General features: G+C 43.1%; 1 protein-coding gene across 8 annotated transcripts in view; it reads left to right on the top strand.

The window, feature by feature from the left end:
* The window catches only part of TRRAP (transformation/transcription domain associated protein), a 158,008-nt gene that overhangs the window by 21,921 nt on the left and 115,788 nt on the right, over window positions 1-20,299 (top strand). For all 8 annotated transcript variants that reach the window (XM_053365849.1, XM_053365848.1, XM_053365847.1 and 5 more), the window contains exons 21-31: window positions 1,165-1,365; window positions 5,557-5,708; window positions 7,377-7,576; window positions 8,688-8,905; window positions 9,010-9,207; window positions 10,928-11,188; window positions 12,780-12,941; window positions 14,005-14,101; window positions 15,717-15,838; window positions 17,586-17,756; window positions 19,229-19,297. In XM_053365849.1, coding sequence (XP_053221824.1) covers window positions 1,165-1,365; window positions 5,557-5,708; window positions 7,377-7,576; window positions 8,688-8,905; window positions 9,010-9,207; window positions 10,928-11,188; window positions 12,780-12,941; window positions 14,005-14,101; window positions 15,717-15,838; window positions 17,586-17,756; window positions 19,229-19,297 — 1,851 coding nt within the window. The remainder of the gene's footprint in view (window positions 1-1,164; window positions 1,366-5,556; window positions 5,709-7,376; window positions 7,577-8,687; window positions 8,906-9,009; window positions 9,208-10,927; window positions 11,189-12,779; window positions 12,942-14,004; window positions 14,102-15,716; window positions 15,839-17,585; window positions 17,757-19,228; window positions 19,298-20,299) is intronic.

Below are 20,299 nucleotides of genomic sequence, written 5' to 3'. Positions count from 1 at the left end.
CTCCCGAACGCCTCTGTTTTGGAACATTTTGGCTCCCGAAAGCCCGGAAGTAAATGTTCTCGTTTTCTAATGTTTTTCGGAAGCCAGACATCTGAGAAGGCTTCCGCTAGAGTGCAGGAGGCTCTTGCAGCTAATCGGAAGCCGCATATCAGTTGTTGAACATTTCGGAAGCCAAACAGGCTTCTGGAACGGATTACGTTCCACAACCGAGGTTTGACTATATTGAACTATGTCTTTGAGGTGATTTGTGGGGAGTTTCACTTGTATTTTGAACTTTTCAAAGGCTTTCTGCACATTTTTTCTCTTACTGTTTGTTGCTAAGTTCTGCCCCCCCTTCCTTCAAAGAATGAAAATGTAGGTTGTTGAACCCTAGAAAAATGTTAACATGAAATACTAATATTTCTCTTTTGGCCAAGGGGGGAGACTAGAGAAAATCCTGAACTGTTTAGTCATGTTGATGTATAACAGGGATTATCTTTCTCTGTTTTTGTGTGTCTTCCCTCACTTTGCTGTGAAACGGATTTGAAAGTGTTCATGTTTATTTTTATTTGTTTTAATTGGGACCATAAGAAGCTGCTTTGGGAAGCTTTAATTGGGACCATAAGAAGTCAGATTGTTGGTCCATCGAGCTCAGTATTCTCCACTCTGACTAGCCATAGATCTCCAGGGTTAAAGACATGTGATATTCCCAGCCCAGCCTGGAAATGTTGATAATTGAACCCTTTTTGCATACAGAGCAGATGCTCTGCCACTCAGCTGTGGCTCTTCCCCAAATTAATTAAGTCAATTAAAAATATTTTTGTACTTTTGAGCAAATCTGAGTCCAGGGTGGCTTATAAAACATGTATACATCACAATTTTCCATAGTTCAAGGTGGCTTACAACATGAAAAAGATTCTTAATTGCAACATAATGAAAGTAATCAGAAGCAATGACTAAAGCATGAAAAAGATACACAACCAAATTGAACAATTTCCACACTAAGTGTAAACTAAAGATACAAAGAATTAATAACAGAAACTACCCCCGGTCACCGCCACAAAGCCCCCTAAACTATATCCCAACTCGAGAGTCTGTTCAGCAGACTCAAGTATAGCATATGGCATTCTTTTGAACCAACACTGTTCTGAACTACACATGGATGTTTTAAAACTTTTTTCCAAGGCTTTGTGGCGGACACTGCGCAATCCAGCGGAGAACATTTCCCACGTTGCTTATCGGGTGCTTGGCAAGTTCGGTGGAAGCAACAGAAAAATGCTGAAGGAGTCTCAGAAGTTGCAGTATGTCGTGACGGAGATTCAAGGCCCCAGTATTACGGCGGAGTTCTCCGACTGCAAAGCATCGATCCAGCTCCCAATGGAGAAGGTAAGGTAGAATATTTATGCCAATAGCCAAATAATTTCCTTTCCACAAATATTCTAGAAGGGCTTCTGCTGCAGCCTTTTCCAAATTGGTGCTTTCCCAATGTTTTCCGATTGCAATTCCTATCAACCCTGACCTTTGACCCTGCTGGGAGTGGTATTCCAAAGCATCAGGAAAGCTCCATCTTGAGGAAGTCTGTTCCATCGGCTGCTGACAACAGACTACTTATGCTACAGAAATTCCTTAAGATCCTGTTGATGCCTGTTGCAACCTTTGTGAAACAAGAAGTTGTTAAATGGAGCTTGCTTCTTAGACAATATGTTTAGGATTGTTGTATTAAGTCTGTGTGGGCTGCATGATGATGCCATTATACTTGAGACCTATCTAAAATCCATTGTTGCACAGGTGTGGAGCTTATGTCTGTAGCTCATCTCTTTCTGCCATCATAGTGAAAACTTGGTTCACAAATGATCAGCTCAGAAGGGCATTGTCATGGCGGTGAGAGGAGAATCATGCTGTGGCCTATAAAATTTCTGAGTCTGTATTTAGGACATAGTAGACTAAGGCAAACAATTTCATGTTTGTGTGTGTAGTGTTAGTTGTTAAATACTTACTTGGTTTGAGCTTTCTTGCAAATTAATCCAACAGAACCTGCCACTTTCATGATGGCTATATTTTAGTTTGCATATTTTTGTTGTTGGGCTCGCATCCCGGCTGTGAACTCTTGAATCACTTAACAGCATTTGGCAGGTCACAATGTCTAAGCTTTGATCCAATTTGGCCTCTTCTCTTCCTCGCCATTAATGCTTTTTATAAATAGGACTAATTATCCTGTTGCGCCAAGACAGGATCTTTTCACCTCATTGTTGCCAGACAGTAAGTGAAACCTTTCTGGCTAAATTTTTCTCCCCCTTAGCATTACGTCTCTGCAGTTCTGAATTCAACTACGCCATTATTTTACTTTGAATATAGACTAGAAATCTGTCTTTGCATAGACAGCCATAAAACGAAAAGTGCTGTAGATATGCCCATACTAAATAAAATTCCTGCCAGCTTTTCGGGTTGAGTAGGAAGCAATCTCTGTTTACATTGTGCATTCACAGAGCTGGGAGTAAAAACAGTTGATCTCTCAAGAATTGGAATGAAGTGCCAACAGAAGAAATCCATCTTTCGTGTTAGCCTTGTATAGTGAGAGAAGTTCCACCTCAGTGGTCTGTGGAAAACTCATTGTGTTTTTTATTGAAAACTTGAGAAAGGTTGTGTAGGAGAGGCAAGCAACCAGTTTCATTCATGACTGGAAATACTATTTCCCCCCTGCAAACAAGAGTGGCTCTGTTGTGGGGGGGGGGGTGAGTCCTTAGCATTCAAAGGTCACTTTTATCTACATAATTTTATCTCCAGCATTTAAGCATGGATGATTGGATTTCCTTTCACAATCAGTTAGGCAATGAAATTTCTTATTTCATGGCTCTCAGATGAATTTTTCAGCTGGATTACATTTGATCAATGTCCTATTCTGGGCGCCTGCTTTCTTCATCTTGGAGCAAAAACATACTTGTGTGTGCATGTGTATTAAATCAGAGAGTAAGTCAAGATGATAACTTTTATTGGGTTGCCTTGGGTCGGCAAAACCATGAGCCCTGGAGCTTCACAGAGTGGTTGCCGTGAAAAGACTCCTATAAATTGTCATTAAGTTGGTCTCAGACTCCAAGATGCCTTTCCTGAGTCTCATTTATAGAGTGCTTTTTTGCTGTCGCGCAAGGTTTTTTGTACGAAAGTTTGATTTTCCTTATGAGATGCTTAAAGCAGCATTTTGCCATTTACAGTGTGTGCAAAGTGCTTGGCTCCCTGTCTCTTTAACTCTTCTGAGAAGGCTTGTAAGGGAACCATTTTGGAGAGCAAACCTTTGCCACACCGCAAGGAAGAGCGTGAAGCAATTGCAGCTGAAGTCAGTGCAGAGCAGGAGGAAGGAGCAAATGTTCCTAAGCTTCTAGATTCCTTTGTGGACCTTTCTGTACCTAAATAGAGAAAACAGCATTGTACATTTTGTGTGTGTATCTCAGTGACTTCAGATCTCAGATTTATGTTTAGTATTGCTGGATCAGATCAAAGGTCCTTCCAGGTATTTATGGGACAGACAAAAGAAAGCAGAGCGTGTAGTTAAACTATGAACCTTGCTCCCACAAAGTTGTGCTGTAACCCTGGATGCCTTTAAAAGAGGATTAGACAAATTCATAGATGATAAGGCTATCAGTAGCTACCAGCCTGAGGACCGGGACATTTGCAGGAGAACCAAAATGCTTGTTTACCAAGCTATTGTACTACCAACCTTACTATATGCTTGTGAAACATGGACCACTTATAAACGCCATCTCCAACTCCTTGAAAGATTCCATCAACGGTGTCTCCGAAAAATTTTACACATCACTTGGGAAGACAGGCGAACTAATATCAGTGCACTGGAAGAAGCAAAGATCACCAGTGTTGAAGCAATGATTCTTCAACATCAACTTTGTTGGACTGGTCATGTTGTGCAGATGCCTGATGATCGTCTTCCAAAGCAACTACTCTATTCCGAACTTATAAATGGAAAGTATAATGCTGGTGGTCAACAAAAGAGGTTTAAAGACTGTCTCAAGGCAAATCTAAAAAAATGTAGTATAAACACTGACAACTAGGAAACACTGGCCTGTGAGCGCTCCAGTTGGAGAACAGCCTTTACCAAAGGTGTCATGGGCTTTGAAGACACTCAGACTCAGGACACAAGGGAGAAACGTGCTAAGAGGAAGGCACGCTTGGCAAACCCTCACCATGATCAACTTCCACCCAGAAACCTATGTCCCCACTGTGGAAGGATGTGTGGACCCAGAACTGGTCTCCACAGTCGCTTACGGACTCATTGTTAAAACTGTGTTTATGGAAGACAATCTTATTCGGCTAGGAGTGATCGCCAAAGAAGAAGAACCAGCCACCATGTTGATGCTCTTATCTCCACAGTCGGAGGCAGTAATGCTTCTGAATACCAGTTGCTGGAAACCGCAGGATTGGGAAGAGTGATCATGCGCTCAGGTCTTGCTTGAGGGTCTCCCATCATGCATCTGGTTGGTCACCGTGAGAGCAGGATGCTGGATGGGCCATTGGCCTGCATCAGCAGGGCTTTTGTTACACTCTTAGGCAATCTACACTCAAAGCATGAAGGTGATGCCCCTCATGCAATGTTGCTCTGTAGCAGCTGATATTCAAGCCACATACATCTTCTAAACTTGGGGATTCCATTTGCTTCTCAAATCTGCTTGATAGTCTTCTAATTTGTCTAATCCTCTTTTAAACAAACAAACAAACAAACAATGCTGAAGAGCATATGACTGTGCCCAACAAAACATTGATAATGAGAAGAGTTTACAATACAGTAGACAAAATATCATTATACTTGCAAAATGTACGTCCCAGCAAGGCTTACAGCGAGCCCTACAGTACAAAACATACTTCATTATTATATTATAATTATTGGTGCTATTTTTATTATCGTTGTGCCGAAGAAAGCGTCAGCTGCTTAGAACATTCTTCAGTGCAAGAATAATTCTTGTGCAGTATGGTTTGTCACTGTGAAATGTATACTTTGCAAGTGTAATTATATTTGTCAGTTGCTTAGAGCATCCTTCAGTAATTTTTGTGCTTTGTGGTTCACTGTAAGCCTTGCAAATGTATTCATTATTTTGTCTATTTTATTGTGAACTCTTCTCATTAGCAATACATTGTAGTTCATAGTGCTGTGCTCCTCACCATTTTTTGTGGTCGCTGCCTAGATGGGTGCCCTTGCATGTGACTTTGTAATGTAATCCCCTCTTAAAGATACTAAAGTCAGGGGTTCCCAGACTGTGGTCTGCAGACCCTTCAGAATTCAAATTGTAATACAATAAAATTCAATGTTCAAAACAAAGACGCAATAAAAATACAATTAAAAATAATAAACACTGGTGCAGCACATTGTAGTTTCTAGAACTGGCAGGGGGGGAAAGAAAAGACGGTCAGCAATTTTCAAATGGTCTGGGGGAGAAAATGTTTGGGGACCACTGATCTAAGCCAGCAGGCATCACAGAAGCTTGTGCAATTTTTTTAGCTAGGCAGCTTCTAAAATGCATCACTTTTTTTGTTCTTATGGTTTACTGAATCAAATTACTTCCATTGTTTTAGGCCATCGAGACTGCCTTGGACTGCTTGAAGAGTGCGAACACAGAGCCATACTACCGGAGGCAGGCCTGGGAGGTGATCAAATGCTTCTTGGTGGCCATGATGAGCCTGGATGATAACAAGCATGCTTTGTATCAGCTTCTTGCCCATCCGAAGTAAGATTATTTTATGATGGCTTGCAAAATTAAGGTTGGCAGGCTGCCCCTAGTTCTTGGGGTTGCATTCTACAGAGGGTCGTCTCTTAAGTGAGTGTTACTTGGAGTAGACTCTTTGAAATTAATGGGCCAACATGCTCATTAATTTCAGTGAGTCTGTTCTGAGTTGGAATAACATTGTACACAACCAAACATGTTTGGTGGTTTGGATGATTTGTAGTGTAACTGCGCAGTGTTAAGAAAGAAGGAAATAAATAGATGACAAACCTGGATGCAGAAAGCACACGGGTTGCTGATCAGACACACTGATCAGGGGGCAATACCCTGGTCCTTCTCAGGTTCATGGCTGGGTGTCGTGTCATGCATGCCAGAGGGTGGTAAATGGATCCCTGGTATTTAGCTTGAATCACTGTTAAAAGGAAAGAATAGAGCCCCTAATTCCCTGGAATTGATAACACTTGCCCATGGAGGACATAAATGGCAGCCAGGGACAATGAACATCTTGCAGTACATAGGAATAATAATAATAATAATTTATTATTTATACCCCACTCATCTGGCTGGGCTTCCTAAGCCACTGGGCGGCTTCCAAAAAAATATTAAAATACTGTAATACATCAAACATTAAAAGCTTTCCCAAACAGGGCTGCCTTCACCTGTCTTCTAAATGTCTTCTAAAAGTCTGGTAGTTGTTGTTCTCTTTGACATCTGGTGGGAGGGCATTCCACAGGGAGGGCGCCACTACCGAGAAGGCCCTCTGCCTGGTTCCCACACCTTGTACTGTCTTCACTGACTGGCAGCAGCATTCCAGGGATTCAGGAAGTCTTTTCTCCTAACCCTACCTGGAGATGCAAGGGAATGAACCTGGGGCCATCTGCATGCGAAACAGATGATCTCTAACTGAACTATGTTACTGAACGCTTTTCCTGCACTTTAGAACATTCAGAATGCTTCATATGCATTATTAGTTCAGTATTCCTTACAACAGCCTTATAGAAAGCTCAACAACGCTGTCCCGTTATTATTATAAATAAGGGACTGAGGCTGAGATCTATTCCTTTGCCCAAGGCCATTTGTTGAGTTTGTGGTGGAGGCAAGATTTGGATGGGGGATTTTCTGGTTCAAAGCTCGTTCTGTTAGGCACTGAGCTTGCACTATTAGTAAACAGATTGATGTTTTTTATTGCAAAACTTGAGTTACTCAGGGAATTACTGTTCCTATTTAAAACCAGTTTCAGGCATTTAGATGATGCAGTAGACATTTTGATAGTAAATCCTCAGGATGAAATTAGCCTATCATGTAAGCTTGGTGCTCCCGTTAACCCTTTTGAGCTCTGGGTAAGTGAACACAAACTCTCTTGGCTGTATCCGTACTATTTGGTTGCAAGCCTTGACACGTTTGCCATGGTTTTGAGAATCAGATTCAGATGGCTAGCATCAGCTGTGGCCTGATCCTGATCCTAAGCTACAGTTCTACAGTTCTCCTGATGCTGAGCTACAGTTCTACAATTCCGCGATTCTATGAGCTGCATTTCCTCAGTCCGACCTTGTGGCACAGGTCACATTGGATGCGGTTTCAGACGAACTGCTCATCCCTCGATCAGAACAAAATGTTCTCTCTCAGTTAAAGTAAATCTGTAAAACTGTTGATTTGTTTTGCTTTTTGCAGCTTTACTGAGAAGTCGATTCCCAGCGTAATCATTTCCCATCGGTACAAAGCCCAGGACACACCTGCCCGTAAGACGTTTGAGCAGGCGTTGACAGGGGCGTTCATGTCGGCGGTGATCAAAGACTTGCGTCCCAGTGCTCTTCCATTTGTAGCCAGCTTAATTCGGCATTACACCATGGTGGCAGTTGCCCAGCAGTGCGGTAAGTAAATGTTGGGCCAGCCATCACCAGCCTGTTGCCCACCCGGTTGTTGGTGGACTACAGTTCCCATCAGCCCTAGTCAGAACAACTTCTGGAGGGCAGCAGGTTGGTGACTCTTTAACAAGAAGCCAGGAGTAAAAGCACTGCAGTTTTGTTTTCAGGCGAAGATATCATTCTTTTTCAGGTTATTAAGTGCATGTTGTTGATACCTGGTTTTAATTAGTTTCTGTGAATGGTGCCATTCACACTATTGTATGCTGCCTGAAATTGTCATGATAAATGGCAGTTAAGAGGAATACAGTGGTACCTCCGGTTACGAGCAGGATCCGTTCTGGAGGCCCGGCCGTATCCCGAACACTTCGTAACCAGAGGTGCCCTTCTGCACACGCACGGGGTGCAATTGAGCGCTTCTGCACATGTGCGGGGCGCATTTGAGTGCTTCTGTGCATGCACGGCACACAGAGCACTTCTGCACATGCACGCGTGGCGAAAACTGGAAGTATACACTTCTGGGTTTGCTGTTGCCGTAACCTGAAGATTCTGTAACCTGGAGGTTACACAACACAAAGTATCACTGTACATAATTTTTTGGGTGGGTGGGGAGGTCTATGACAGTAACAGTTTATGATGTTTAGGTATGGTGTGGAGGAAGTAGATGGAGCGGACTCCTTCCCCACTTCTTTGCCATCAAAGAACTTGGGCTCACCCAATGAAATGGACTGCAGATTTGGGATGGGCAAGAAAAAGGGCTTCTTTGCACCATGTGGGGTTGATTTGTGGAATCCACTGCCACAAGATATGGCAGAGGCCAGTGGCATCAGTGGCTTTAAAAGGTATTTACCCAGCCTGGCAACAACTCTTGGCCACAATGGCTAAGTTGGGCCTCCATGGTCATACGCAGTATACCTCCGGGCAGCAGTTGCCAATGCCTTCACTCATTCCTTGTGGGCTTCCTGGAAGCATTTGGTTATACCCGTAGTCCGGGGAGATCAGGACACTGAACCAGGTGGACCTTTGTTCTGACCCAGCAGGGCTGCTCTTTCCTTCTCATCTAATTGAAGCCTCCTTGTTTTCTGCTTCCTCCTCTTCCCCACCTTACTATAAATCCCAGGTCCATTCTTGCTTCAGTGTTACCAGGTTGGAAGCCAGCCCAGCACGGCCATGTTCCACAGTGAAGAAAACGGATCCAAAGGCATGGATCCCTTGGTGCTTATCGATGCCATCGCCATCTGCATGGCGTACGAGGAGAAAGAGCTCTGCAAAATTGGAGAGGTGGCGCTAGCCGTGATATTTGATGTTGCCAGCATCATCCTGGGATCGAAGGAAAGGGTAACAAAGCTCACTTCCAACTTTGCAGATGCGATCTTGCTTTGAACAACCCAGCCCCTTGCTGACTGATGCACATTTGCTTGGTTCTTTCCTTAACCCTCTAGGCTTGCCAGCTTCCCTTGTTCTCATACATTGTGGAGCGGCTGTGCGCTTGTTGCTATGAACAAGCCTGGTACGCGAAGCTCGGGGGAGTGGTGTCCATCAAATTTCTCATGGAGCGGCTGCCTCTCATTTGGGTTCTCCAGAATCAACAGACTTTCCTCAAGGCGCTGCTGTTTGTCATGATGGACCTAACAGGAGAGGTATTTAAGACTCATATCAATTATAGGAAGCTGCTTGGACCAATGGTTGGCCCATCTAGTCCACTATTGCCTGCATTGACTGGTAGTAGCTCTCCATAGTATCTTTTCCCGGTGTACTTCCCGGTGGTGCTGGGGGTTGATCCCTGGACCTTCAGCATGTAGAGCTCTATGACTGAGTTTTGGTCCCTGTCCAGACAGCTTATTGCCTGTTTTTTTCACCATTGCATTGCGCTTCTGTAATGCTACTTCTCCCTGAAAACTGGTGGAGAACTTGGAGGTTCTTACACAGATGCTTAATAGTTGTATGATTTTTATCATGAAGGACATGGTAGATTCATCTGGCTCGTTCTCAGTAGGCATTCACCGTGAGTGAAGCCAGCATCATTCCTGTTTCACAGGTGTGTTGTTGGGCCTGAGATTGCTTGACCAGCACTATGCAGGGACGTGATAGTGGCCCCCGTTTAACCACAGTTAAGATATCAGACACGGGCACTTTCTTCTGTCTTGGGATCACATTTCTGTCTCTTACCTTCACCACTGTTAAGGGGTATACTGCATTATTGTTAACCATGCTTAAAGGCTAAAAAGGAGTTGAAGTCAGCCTTAACCCGTGCCTTCAAAATCTGGTTAAATGGAAAGGTTGGCCAGCCTTTGTGTCCCTCATCAGGGTTCAAAGAAGGTGAGAGGGAACGGTACTCCTGCAAGGAAAGAGATTTTATGAATCCAGATTAAAACAAGCATCGAATCCACTGCATGCGGACCTGCCTTTTTCTCTTTCAACTTTGTATGTGTAATTACTATTTTTGGTTGCGTGGAAAACTAGGGAAGCGTTCAGTTGCTAAATAGCAGTGTTTCAGTGTGACTAAACGTGGGGAAGAAAAACAGCATGGAATTGGATAAGCAAGACTTTTAAAGATAACTGAACTTCACTGAGTGAGGTTTTGTCATGTGCTCTGCATCTAGACACTTCCACTTTACTGATGAGGTGTGCTTTGACATCTCACCTTGGAAACATTAAACCACCAATTCATTCTGGCTTTGGAAATGTATCTGTGTAGCCAGCACAAGCTGCTATCATTGGCCCTCTGTCCAGCGCCAGTCTGACTCCCCTGCCTGGTTCTACTGCTGCCTGCCTGGCATGGCTGCTTTCTGCTTCTTTTGTCACTGCCTCCTCCTTCCTGTGTGTTTATCCAGCAGCAGTGGGCAGTGGTGCTTATTAGTGGAGCCAGATTGGTGCTTGGCTCCATTCTGCAGGAGTGGCTGCCATGTTAAGATTTCCCAAGACGTAGTGCAGATGTTGGGTATTGCATCTTGGTGAATTTAACATGGCAGCTGTGGCATAGAGCTGAGTACCAGCTTGGCTCCCGTAATAATAGCATCATGGGCACAATCTCCCATCATGATACGATGCCCGCGACAAATAACAGATGCTGGGCAAATGCAACTGCAGGCGGGAGGGGAACTGGGATTAATTGGCTGGTGGTGGCAGCAGCAAACAGCTGTGTTGCACCATGGCTCTGACAGTTTCAGGGATGGTGGTCCTGATGGCGATGGGCCCTTTGAGAAAGTGGGTGACCACGCTGGCCCTCTGTATAAAGTTTCCAATCCACGTTCAAGCAGGAATGTTCTTGCAAGCTGGTCACTTCACTGTTGAATTGGGTACTCCAGTGCTGCTCATTAGTTTGCGTTGGCAACACTGACACTTCTGCAACCTGCATAGGTTTCGAATGGAGCAGTTGCTATGGCCAAAACCACCCTGGAACAGCTCCTGATCAGGTGCGCGACTCCTCTGAAAGATGAAGAGAAAACAGAAGACATCCTCTCGGCCCAGGAAAAGTCTTTCCATCACGTGACCCATGACCTGGTGCGAGAGGTGACCTCTCCAAACTCCACTGTAAGGAAGCAAGCGATGCACTCCTTGCAGGTGCTTGCCCAAGTCACGGGGAAAAGCGTCACTGTGATCATGGAGCCGCATAAAGAGGTGAGACAGCCTGTTAATGTTTAATTGTCTGTGACCTGATTGACACATGCAGCAGGCTGAGATAGCAGTGTGAACTGTACCACCGCAATGTGCTGGTGAGGAGTCACATTTCACAACGCTTCCTTATTGGAAAAAAAAAGCTCTCTGGAAATAGAAAACTAGCACATTTATAATTTGTAAATAGTAAATCACCACCAGAGTGGGGGCGGGGATTGGCTTGGCTAGAATCTGTCTCTTGGATGTTCTCGGTGTTTTGCTTTCAGGGACTTTACACAAGAGAGAGCATTCAAACATGAAATCCTCACATTGCAGCTTTAAGGGTTGCAGTCTACTCTTCCAGTTCAGAATGCTGCCGCCTCATTCTGCTGTATTTTATTAAATATATTTATTTTTTAACATTTACATACCACCTTTTCCTCCAAAGAGCTCATTTTATCCTTTTAACAATCCTGGGAGGATTGTTGGGCTGAGAGGCTGTAATCGTTTCACATCACAGGTTGTACATACGCAATGTTAAAGCCCTTTCATTACTGATCCTGTATCTGTGTGATAACTCCCTGGAAAAGGTGATACGAGAACTGCAGCTGGGTAAGCATAGCTCCTGAGTTCCCCAGCAAGCCCTTGGCTGAGTCATGTTTTGCATTCAGGTCTCCCGAGTCCCATCTCCTTGGCCATGCTTGCCCATGAACTAAATATTCTCCATCGGGTGCTTATCCGAGCCTTCCTTGAATGAGCATTTGGCAGCACACATCATTTTTCTTTCCATATTTTATCCTCGCAACAACCTTGTGTGATAAGTAGGTTGAGAGATACCGATTGGCTCGATATTTCCAATTGAGCTCGATGTTTTAAATGGTTTTTAGATGTTTGTATTAAGTTTTATTTTTACTTGTATTTTTTATATTCACTGATGTGTTTGCTGCCCTAGGTGCCCTTGGAAGGAAGAGGGATATAAATGTCCTAAGTCTCTGTAGGGGTTTGAATGGCTCATCCACGGACACCTCTGGATGTTGTTGGTCTCAAACTCCCATCTGCCCCAGCCAGCATTGTTGGGGATGATGGAAGTTGTTAGTCAAACAGCACCTGGAGGTGTACAGGTTCTCTAGCCCTGCTCTAACCACTCTGGCTTATTTTATTTTCTTGAGATTTACATGGAATTTCTCTTTGCACTGCACGTTCTGGGAATCCTCCCATGCGATTACTTTTCAGGCCTTGTTTTTCTTTGGACAGTGTTCCATTCTGCATATACTTTGCTATATCCACTTTTGTGCTGTGTCTGATGATCTTGTGATAACAGGAATTTTGAAAGATTAAAATACTATGATTAGTGCACAAAGGATTAGTCATGATTTTGACCTTGTATGTCATGGAAGCAGCACAGAGGTTATCTAATGATAGCAACCAGTGAGAGACTTTGCGGGTTTAATTGTGGATGGTTGTATTGAGGGAGTGATGTTTACTGTGTGTCCTGAATTTGGGTTTGATAATCCTGCATATAAGAAGAGTATGCGATGATTGAGGGAAAGAGAAAGGTGGCATTTAGACCACACAAACTAAGACCCCTTTTCTGATGCTCTCTGCTATTTTCTAGGTCCTCCAAGACATGGTTCCTCCGAAAAAGCACTTACTTAGGCATCAACCTGCAAATGCCCAGATTGGTTTGATGGAGGGGAACACATTCTGCACCACACTTCAACCCAGACTTTTCACCATGGATCTAAATGTTGTAGAACACAAAGTGTTCTATACAGAGGTACTTCCCTTTGGTCTTTATGTTCACAAATTTTAAAACTAGTCTCCATGGGTTTATCCATGATGCAGTTTTGGGCTACCACCCTATGTACATACACTTGAGAGTAGCAGGATTATTTTTTGGGGGGGGGGAAACCATAGTTCTTAAACAGTGCAAAACTGATAGAAGTGAGAAGTGTAAGTATGCTTAGTAAATCTGTCATTCACCAGCTGTAATTAATTAATGTTACTATATTTAGACATTCATAATGTGCCCTTGCAAGAATGCCTTGGCTTTTCTTCCTGATGCCGCTATACTTGTTTATTTTGCGAAGTTTAAGTTGGGTTTTAAAAAAAAAATTCCTTTACAATAACCTCTTGTAAGGTGAAATGCATTTTTTAATGGGCAGACATTGTATATACCACATAGTTTTAAAAGAATTACGATGAGCAGCTCTGATCTGCTTTTTATATGGGTTAGATGCAGATAATTGAAATACCTTCACTGTGTTCTTTTTGATACCTGCTGAAGACATTCCTATTTAGACAAGGGCTACCCAGATGTTTAGAAAGGTTTTTTTTAGGAGTGTTGATTTGTTTTAGTCTATTTTATTGCGGTTTGAACCTCCCGTGTGTTTTAAATTATAGTTGTAGAAGTTTTAGTGATAATTTTGTTTTATATTTTCTCTAAACTGCTTTGACATTTTGCTGCAATCAAGCAGTATATAAATTTTATTAAATAATAAATAATTAAAATTGGGACTATCAGACTGATCCATTGTTCATAATGATGGTTCAAAATGGACAAAAAGGTAACGGGATACAATATTTAAGTAAACAATTTGGAGCAGTTATGCAATTACAAGGCAGGGTGCATCAGTCTAGTCACATTAAAACAGTAAACAATGATGGGAAAAACCTTCCAAAATGCAACACCTGGTATTTTTTTGTTAATGAAATGTGAATGGTTGTGTTTGGCTTCAAAGTTCCTTGTTAAAATGACAGATAAACAATTTAAAGTGTGTTTAGAGCCCCACTCCCTGGCTCAAAACAAGAAGTCAACTCTTTTCCATCTCCACTTCCAGCTGTTGAATTTATGTGAGGCTGAAGACTGTGCTTTGATGAAATTGCCCTGCTACAAGAGTCTTCCGTCATTGGTACCTCTTCGGATTGCAGCACTGAGTAAGTTTAATAATAATAATAATAATAATAATAATAATAATAATAATAATAATTTATTATTTATACCCCGCCCATCTGGCTGGGCCTCCCCAGCCACTCTGGGCGGCTTCCATAAAAACCAAAAATACAGTAAAATATCACACGTTAAAAACTTCCCTGAACAGGGAAATAAGACTTTGAATACGGGTGCTATATGCTGCATTGTATAGAAAGCACTAGGGTTGATGCTGTAGTGGGAAAAGGATGGGGCCCTGTAGATATAAGGATGTCTGCAGTAGCATCTGTAGCATAGTAGTAGGCTGAGCACCAACTTAACTATATAAACATACGTGGCACCCTTAAACCGAGTCACACTGTTGGTTCACCTAGCTCAGAACTGTCTCCTCTGACCTTGTTTCTCGCTGATACACTTTTAAAAACTGGTGCCATGGAGCAAATCCAGGAACTTGTGCAGGAGTGGGGAGCCTTTGGCTTTCCAGTTGTTGCTGAACCACAGTTCCCATTGTCCTGGGTCATTGGCTATGCTTGCTAAGGCTGTTGGGACTTGTAACTCACTTTTGGAGAGTACAGTGGTACCTTGGGTTAAGTACTTAATTCGTTCCGGAGGTACGTTCTTAACCTGAAACTGTTCTTAACCTGAAGCACCACTTTAGCTAATAGGGCCTCCTGCTGCTGCCGCGCCGCCGGAGCCCGATTTCTGTTCTTATCCTGAAGCAAAGTTCTTAACCTGAAGCACTATTTCTGGGTTAGCGGAGTCTGTAGCCTGAAGCATATGTAACCCAAGGTACCACTGTATTGGGAAACCTCAGTTGGTCCACAATGCGGCATCATGGATGTTGGTGGCTGCTCATTCAAGAAGACTATATTATACTTTCCCTGAAACAACAGCGCTGGTTGGCAGTTTGTTTTTGGGCGCCTTTAAAAGTCTTGGCGGTGGGCTTTTATGTCCTGGATAACTTGGGTCTAGGATATCTTGGGGATCGCCTCATCTTCCATCAAGCTGCTCACTGCTCAAAGTCTTGTAGAGAGACCCTTCTGTGCCATGACTATAGTGGAAGAACAGTTGGGTGAGGCCTTCTCAGTGGCTGCACCCAATTGTGGAATACCTTTCCTGGTGATGTTTATTTCATCTCCCTTGCCTTCTGCCTCTATTTGCTGAAGACTTCTCTGTGCTAGCAAGCTTTTGTGTTGCAGGGCAGGTATTTTTTTTTTGTGGTATCGAAGTTTGGCTAAGTAAATCAGCATGCAATACTAATTCCATTTCATTGGCAGAGCCAGGGGCCATGTTCACCTGCCAGGAACAGGTCACAGCCTGTTTCTCTTCACCACTTGTCATTCACCATTCTCTCCTCTTCTGGAGCATTTTCCCTCTCTTCACACATGGTGAATGGTCCAGAATTCTAAATGTGCTTTGGAAGTCGGCTACTTGTAAAACTACAAATGATTGCCACCACCTCCTCTTCTGAAGCCTGTTGCTGTTGGCAAAGCATGTTAAGCCGTCTGTAATTTGGGAAGAAATCAAAGAAGTGTTATAGAAATAAAAACAAAAGAGTTGTTTCTTAACCTTTTGAATTTCCAGTTAATAAGGAAGCTCAATTTCCTTTGATTTTTGCAGATGCCTTAGCTGCCTGCAATTATTTGCCGCAGTCGAGAGAGAAAATCATTGCTGCGCTTTTCAAGGCACTTAACTCAACAAACAATGAACTCCAGGAGGCAGGAGAGGCTTGCATGAGAAAGGTTTGTGGCACTGAAACAAAGCAGCTTTGTACTGACTTTTTTTCTCTGCTCAAGAGCTGAGTAACAAGGAAGCTGTTTTGCCATTGGGATTAATGGCTGCTCTGTTTATATCTCTGTTTGCATGATGCCAGTGTAATTGGGGCGCCATGAAGTGGGTTATTTTTTAAATGGCTTGATCTTGGGCATAGAAGTTCTCTGCTGCCTCTCAAATGTGTACAACCACTTTCCAAAGAAAGAACAACGTTGTTCTGGGGCGCTTTATTGATGTCTTGCTGTTACGGGCTCCATAATCTTGGGAGTGGGCTGTTGATGTCATAGCTATAATGCAACTGAGTGTTTTTAATTATGGTACCTAAATAGCTAATGTAACTATTGATTGCTGCTTAAAACCTGCACCGTACTCGTATTGAACGGCAGGGCTGAAAATGCATTCAAATAGTAAGCAGGTGCTGGGTCCCCGTAGACTTTTATAGACAAAATATTGAAGCGGAAGTCTTTTCAAAAGATTTGGAAAATTGAGTTAACTGTCCTACATCTTGATGGCAGGGTTTACGTGGCCCAAGAGGCCACTGTAACTAGTCTTGCCATTAACCAGATCCATTGTGACACCCACCACCAAGGAGTGATAATGACCCTTGCAAGATGGAGTCCAGTATGTCTAGGGTTCTGGAATAAACTGTAAATGCAGGCCAGGCAAGGGCCTTGGGCAAAGACTAAGGTGCTGGGTTGGGACCATGATGAGCAGTCCTGCAGTTGTGGCACATTGTTTCAGCAGAACTCTATAGTCTGGGCATCTAACCTGGTGCCTTTTTCTGCAGCTGTTGGCTTCTTCTAGGCAGTAAGGTTTCAGGATTTGGGGACTCTTTTGGAGAAAGCTTTTCTCATGATCAGGTCTTTCCTGATCCTCCAAAAACTTTGGCCCAGTCACCAGAGTCTAGATGGCACAGTTACCTTCCTGGGAAGGACTAGGGATTCCTGGGCTGGGACCACGGCAGACACGTTGTTAGTAAATGCTGTAAATGGAGCAGGCTGGTTTGTTTTTGTGTATGTCCTATGTGGTTTTGTTTGTATTCTGCCTTCCTATTGAACTCAGGGTGGCACACACAAGATTTCCAGGTGGCCTTCCATCCAAGGACTGTCCGCACCCAGACTTGCTTAGCTCCAGCAAGCTCTGACACAAGTGCATAGCTCTGTGATATCAGAAGTTTGTCCTGTTGGAAATCTGGGTCTCTATAAAGTTGCTTATTGCTTTATTGGAGGAATCTACCTTCCACGTGGAGAACATAATTGCCAGTGTGAAACTTTTTCATCTGTGACCCAATCCAAATATATCACAAGCCATGGTTTGCTTTTCTTAACCACAGTTAAGGTGTTTTTTTTTAACCCAAACCATCTTTAAAGACTTGAGGCTAACAGTTTGATTCCCCAGCCATTGCAGTCTTTCTGCTTGCAAGTGGTTTCTCTGGTTATCTACTGCTACATGCATTCTGGAATCAGCCTTTGTTTAACAATTTCAGTCATGGGGTTTCACTCTATTTGGGATTTTTACTAACATCAAGGCAAGAAACCGTAGTTATGTCTGCACTGGTCCTGTGTACTTTATTTCTCAAAAGTCACAATTATTTCAGTAAGTGTTTTTTTTCTTTCCATTCTAAGGATGCTTTAAACTTGCAGTCAAAAATACCAGCTTACGTAGATGCTTGCATAGAAATACTTTTATGATGTTGCTTATGTTACTTCCTGTCAGTTTTTGGAAGGTGCTACGATTGAAGTTGACCAGATTCACACGCACATGAGGCCTCTGCTTATGATGTTGGGTGATTACCGAAGTTTGACGCTAAATGTGGTAAACCGCCTAACTTCTGTGACTCGACTGTTCCCTAACTCCTTTAATGACAAATTCTGCGATCAAATGATGGTAAGAACATGGAACTGCTTGAATGATTTTTAAGCAAATGTCACTCTGAAATCGAAAGTTTCAAAGAAGAGGCTTAAAAGCTATTTAATAGATTTGTACAAGGAATCTTCTCTCTTTAACTGTGGATTAATTGGGTGTCGGATGTGGGGTGGGAGGAGGAATCTGGAGTACGTGAATCTTCAGTTGGAAGCTGAATGTGAACTAGTTGGCTTTAAAAAAAGTGCTGCTAAATTGAAATGAAAGCATGGCCCCCTTTTAAAAACAACAAACCACAAAATGTCAGGCTACTTTGGCAAACATTCATAGACTTGGCAACTTTATTTCTAATGCTATAATAAACATCCAGTAAGCATGAACAAGAACATGTCTTTAACCATTTGAATCTGCTCCACCTTGTTGTTTATGTTTGATGCTGTTGTCCAGTTGTGCCAAATAAAATAACATCCAAGGGTTTAACAGCCACTAGCAACCCAAAAACTGGAACTGGGAATTTGCAGCTAGGCTCTTAAGGAGAATCAGCAAGCCAGTCTCTTTGACCTCACCCCCACCTCCAAATTTGGTCTGTTATGTGGAGGATGTTACTGCTGCCATCTCTAGCTCAGTTTTTGCAGCTCAGATGAGCTCTTCCATCACAGCTTGAGTACTGGAATGTCAAGGGTAGCTGGAGGTTGATTAGTAGCAGAGGTAAAATCCTGGCCAGGGACTCTTCCAGTGGAGGTTCTAGTCATAGGGGCTAGAGGCACAAACAGAATACACCAACTGGAACAGAATCCCTGTTCCTTGCTGTTCTGCTTAGGCGTCTGCCTTTCCCTTCAACCTTGGAAAAACTTTGCTGGCTTTAGATCTGTGTGTGTAAAATTACTTGTGTGAGCCTTTTGCAGTATTACAAGAACTTATGCTAAGCTGAAGCTGATTGGTCTGAGACTTGTGTCCCCAAGTAGTGGCATGGCCGGGTGGCAGGCACTGAACTGAATGCTTCCTCTCGCCTCCACCGCTGCCGCCCTTGCCACCCACCCTCATTCCTTCTTGCACCAGGCACAGTGGGGAACTTAGATGTGACCTTGTTCACATGGCATGGCACAGCTGGAGACAACATGTGTTTGTCATCAAGCTGGAGGTTTCTTCATGGCTTTAGGATGTAGGTCTTGAGGTGAGCTAAGGCTGCTTATTAGAATGAGTTCCACATCAGGGAGCATGCAGCAATCTTCCCATAGATTCCGGCTGGACAAAAGATCTCATTGACTGCTTCTACCTGGGCAAAAATGAAAAATGTCTTGGCTGCAAAGCCCTCAGTGTCTGTAGATAGCAGTCTTGCCTCCTCGCTTAACCCCCCCTCCCAATGAATACAATTTCAGCTTGCTCCAAAGTATTATACAAAGTTTATTTATTGTAAATAATTGCATGGGCCATGCTTAGCTAACAGAGGCTGTAAGAAAGCAGGAAATGACTCTCGATATTGGATTCCCCCACAGCAACACCTGCGTAAATGGATGGAAGTGGTCGTTATTACACACAAAGGAGGACAGAGGAGTGATGGAAATGTAAGTTGATTCCGTTCTTTTTCTGGGGCATGAAAAGCCAAAGCAAATGGGATGAAATGTTGGGGAGACTGTAAACGCTAGCTGCTTCCTTTCAGCGAACTACATACCTGCTTAATGATTGTCTTCGTGTGTGTGTGTGTATGAAAGACAAATTCTTAATGCTCTTACAGAATTGTTACGGATGATGCTTGATGTTAACCTACGCTATAGTAGCCACGCTCAATCTTGTGGGATGCTAGCTGCTGAACTTTAAGTGTGGAGGAAGACCTTAAGAGTGCGCCCTGTTGTAGGGTGAATTGAGCTTGTGCTTTATATGAAAACTGTTGGTTGCACCCCTAGTGATTTCAGTGGCAATCCATCCCAGTTCATTGGATTCAGCAAGAAGCACAAACACTGTCATTAACAGAAATCCATCCTTAAGAAAAACACCTTGACCTGTTAGAGATTTACCCCCACTCCAAATCAATGTTACTGGATGTTCCACGTCTCTTGCAAATGAGCAGCATGTACCATTCTCCCATCCCTTTTTGCAGGCTAAATCTTTGTGTGTGTGTATATATATATATGTAATACATGAAATAATTGTTGGAAATGAAAGCAAGACTGCTATTGGAATGAGATTGTGAAGAAACCTGGGGAAATAATGCTTAAAAGGACGAGGCTTGTTCAATGTTGTGCCATCAGTTTTCTTAGGTATTATCAGCCTATTTGTGTTGGATGTTAGGGTTCCTCAGGTTACAATCCCTAGTAAGTACTAGCTTACTGGTACTTGAAAGTTTTCAGGCATTGTTAATTTCTAGATTTTTGGTGTGCATGTGTTTAATTCACCCAGGAGCTTTATTGGCACAAGACTCGGTGAATGAGAAGGAGTTGGGCCAACCCCCCCACCCCTCTAATGGTGGACTTTTGCAGCCTCTTTTGTCTAGTAGTAGTTGTGCAGTAGCAGCAACTCGCTCTGAACTACGTGTGCTCTTTCACGTAAACGAAAAAGTTCTGTTGCAG

This window comes from Podarcis raffonei, chromosome 14, assembly GCF_027172205.1.
Source record: "Podarcis raffonei isolate rPodRaf1 chromosome 14, rPodRaf1.pri, whole genome shotgun sequence".
Classification (NCBI taxonomy): Eukaryota; Metazoa; Chordata; class Lepidosauria; order Squamata; family Lacertidae; genus Podarcis; species Podarcis raffonei.
The sequence above is the reverse complement of the archived record's forward strand: the minus strand, read 5'-3'. Positions and strand labels throughout refer to the sequence as shown.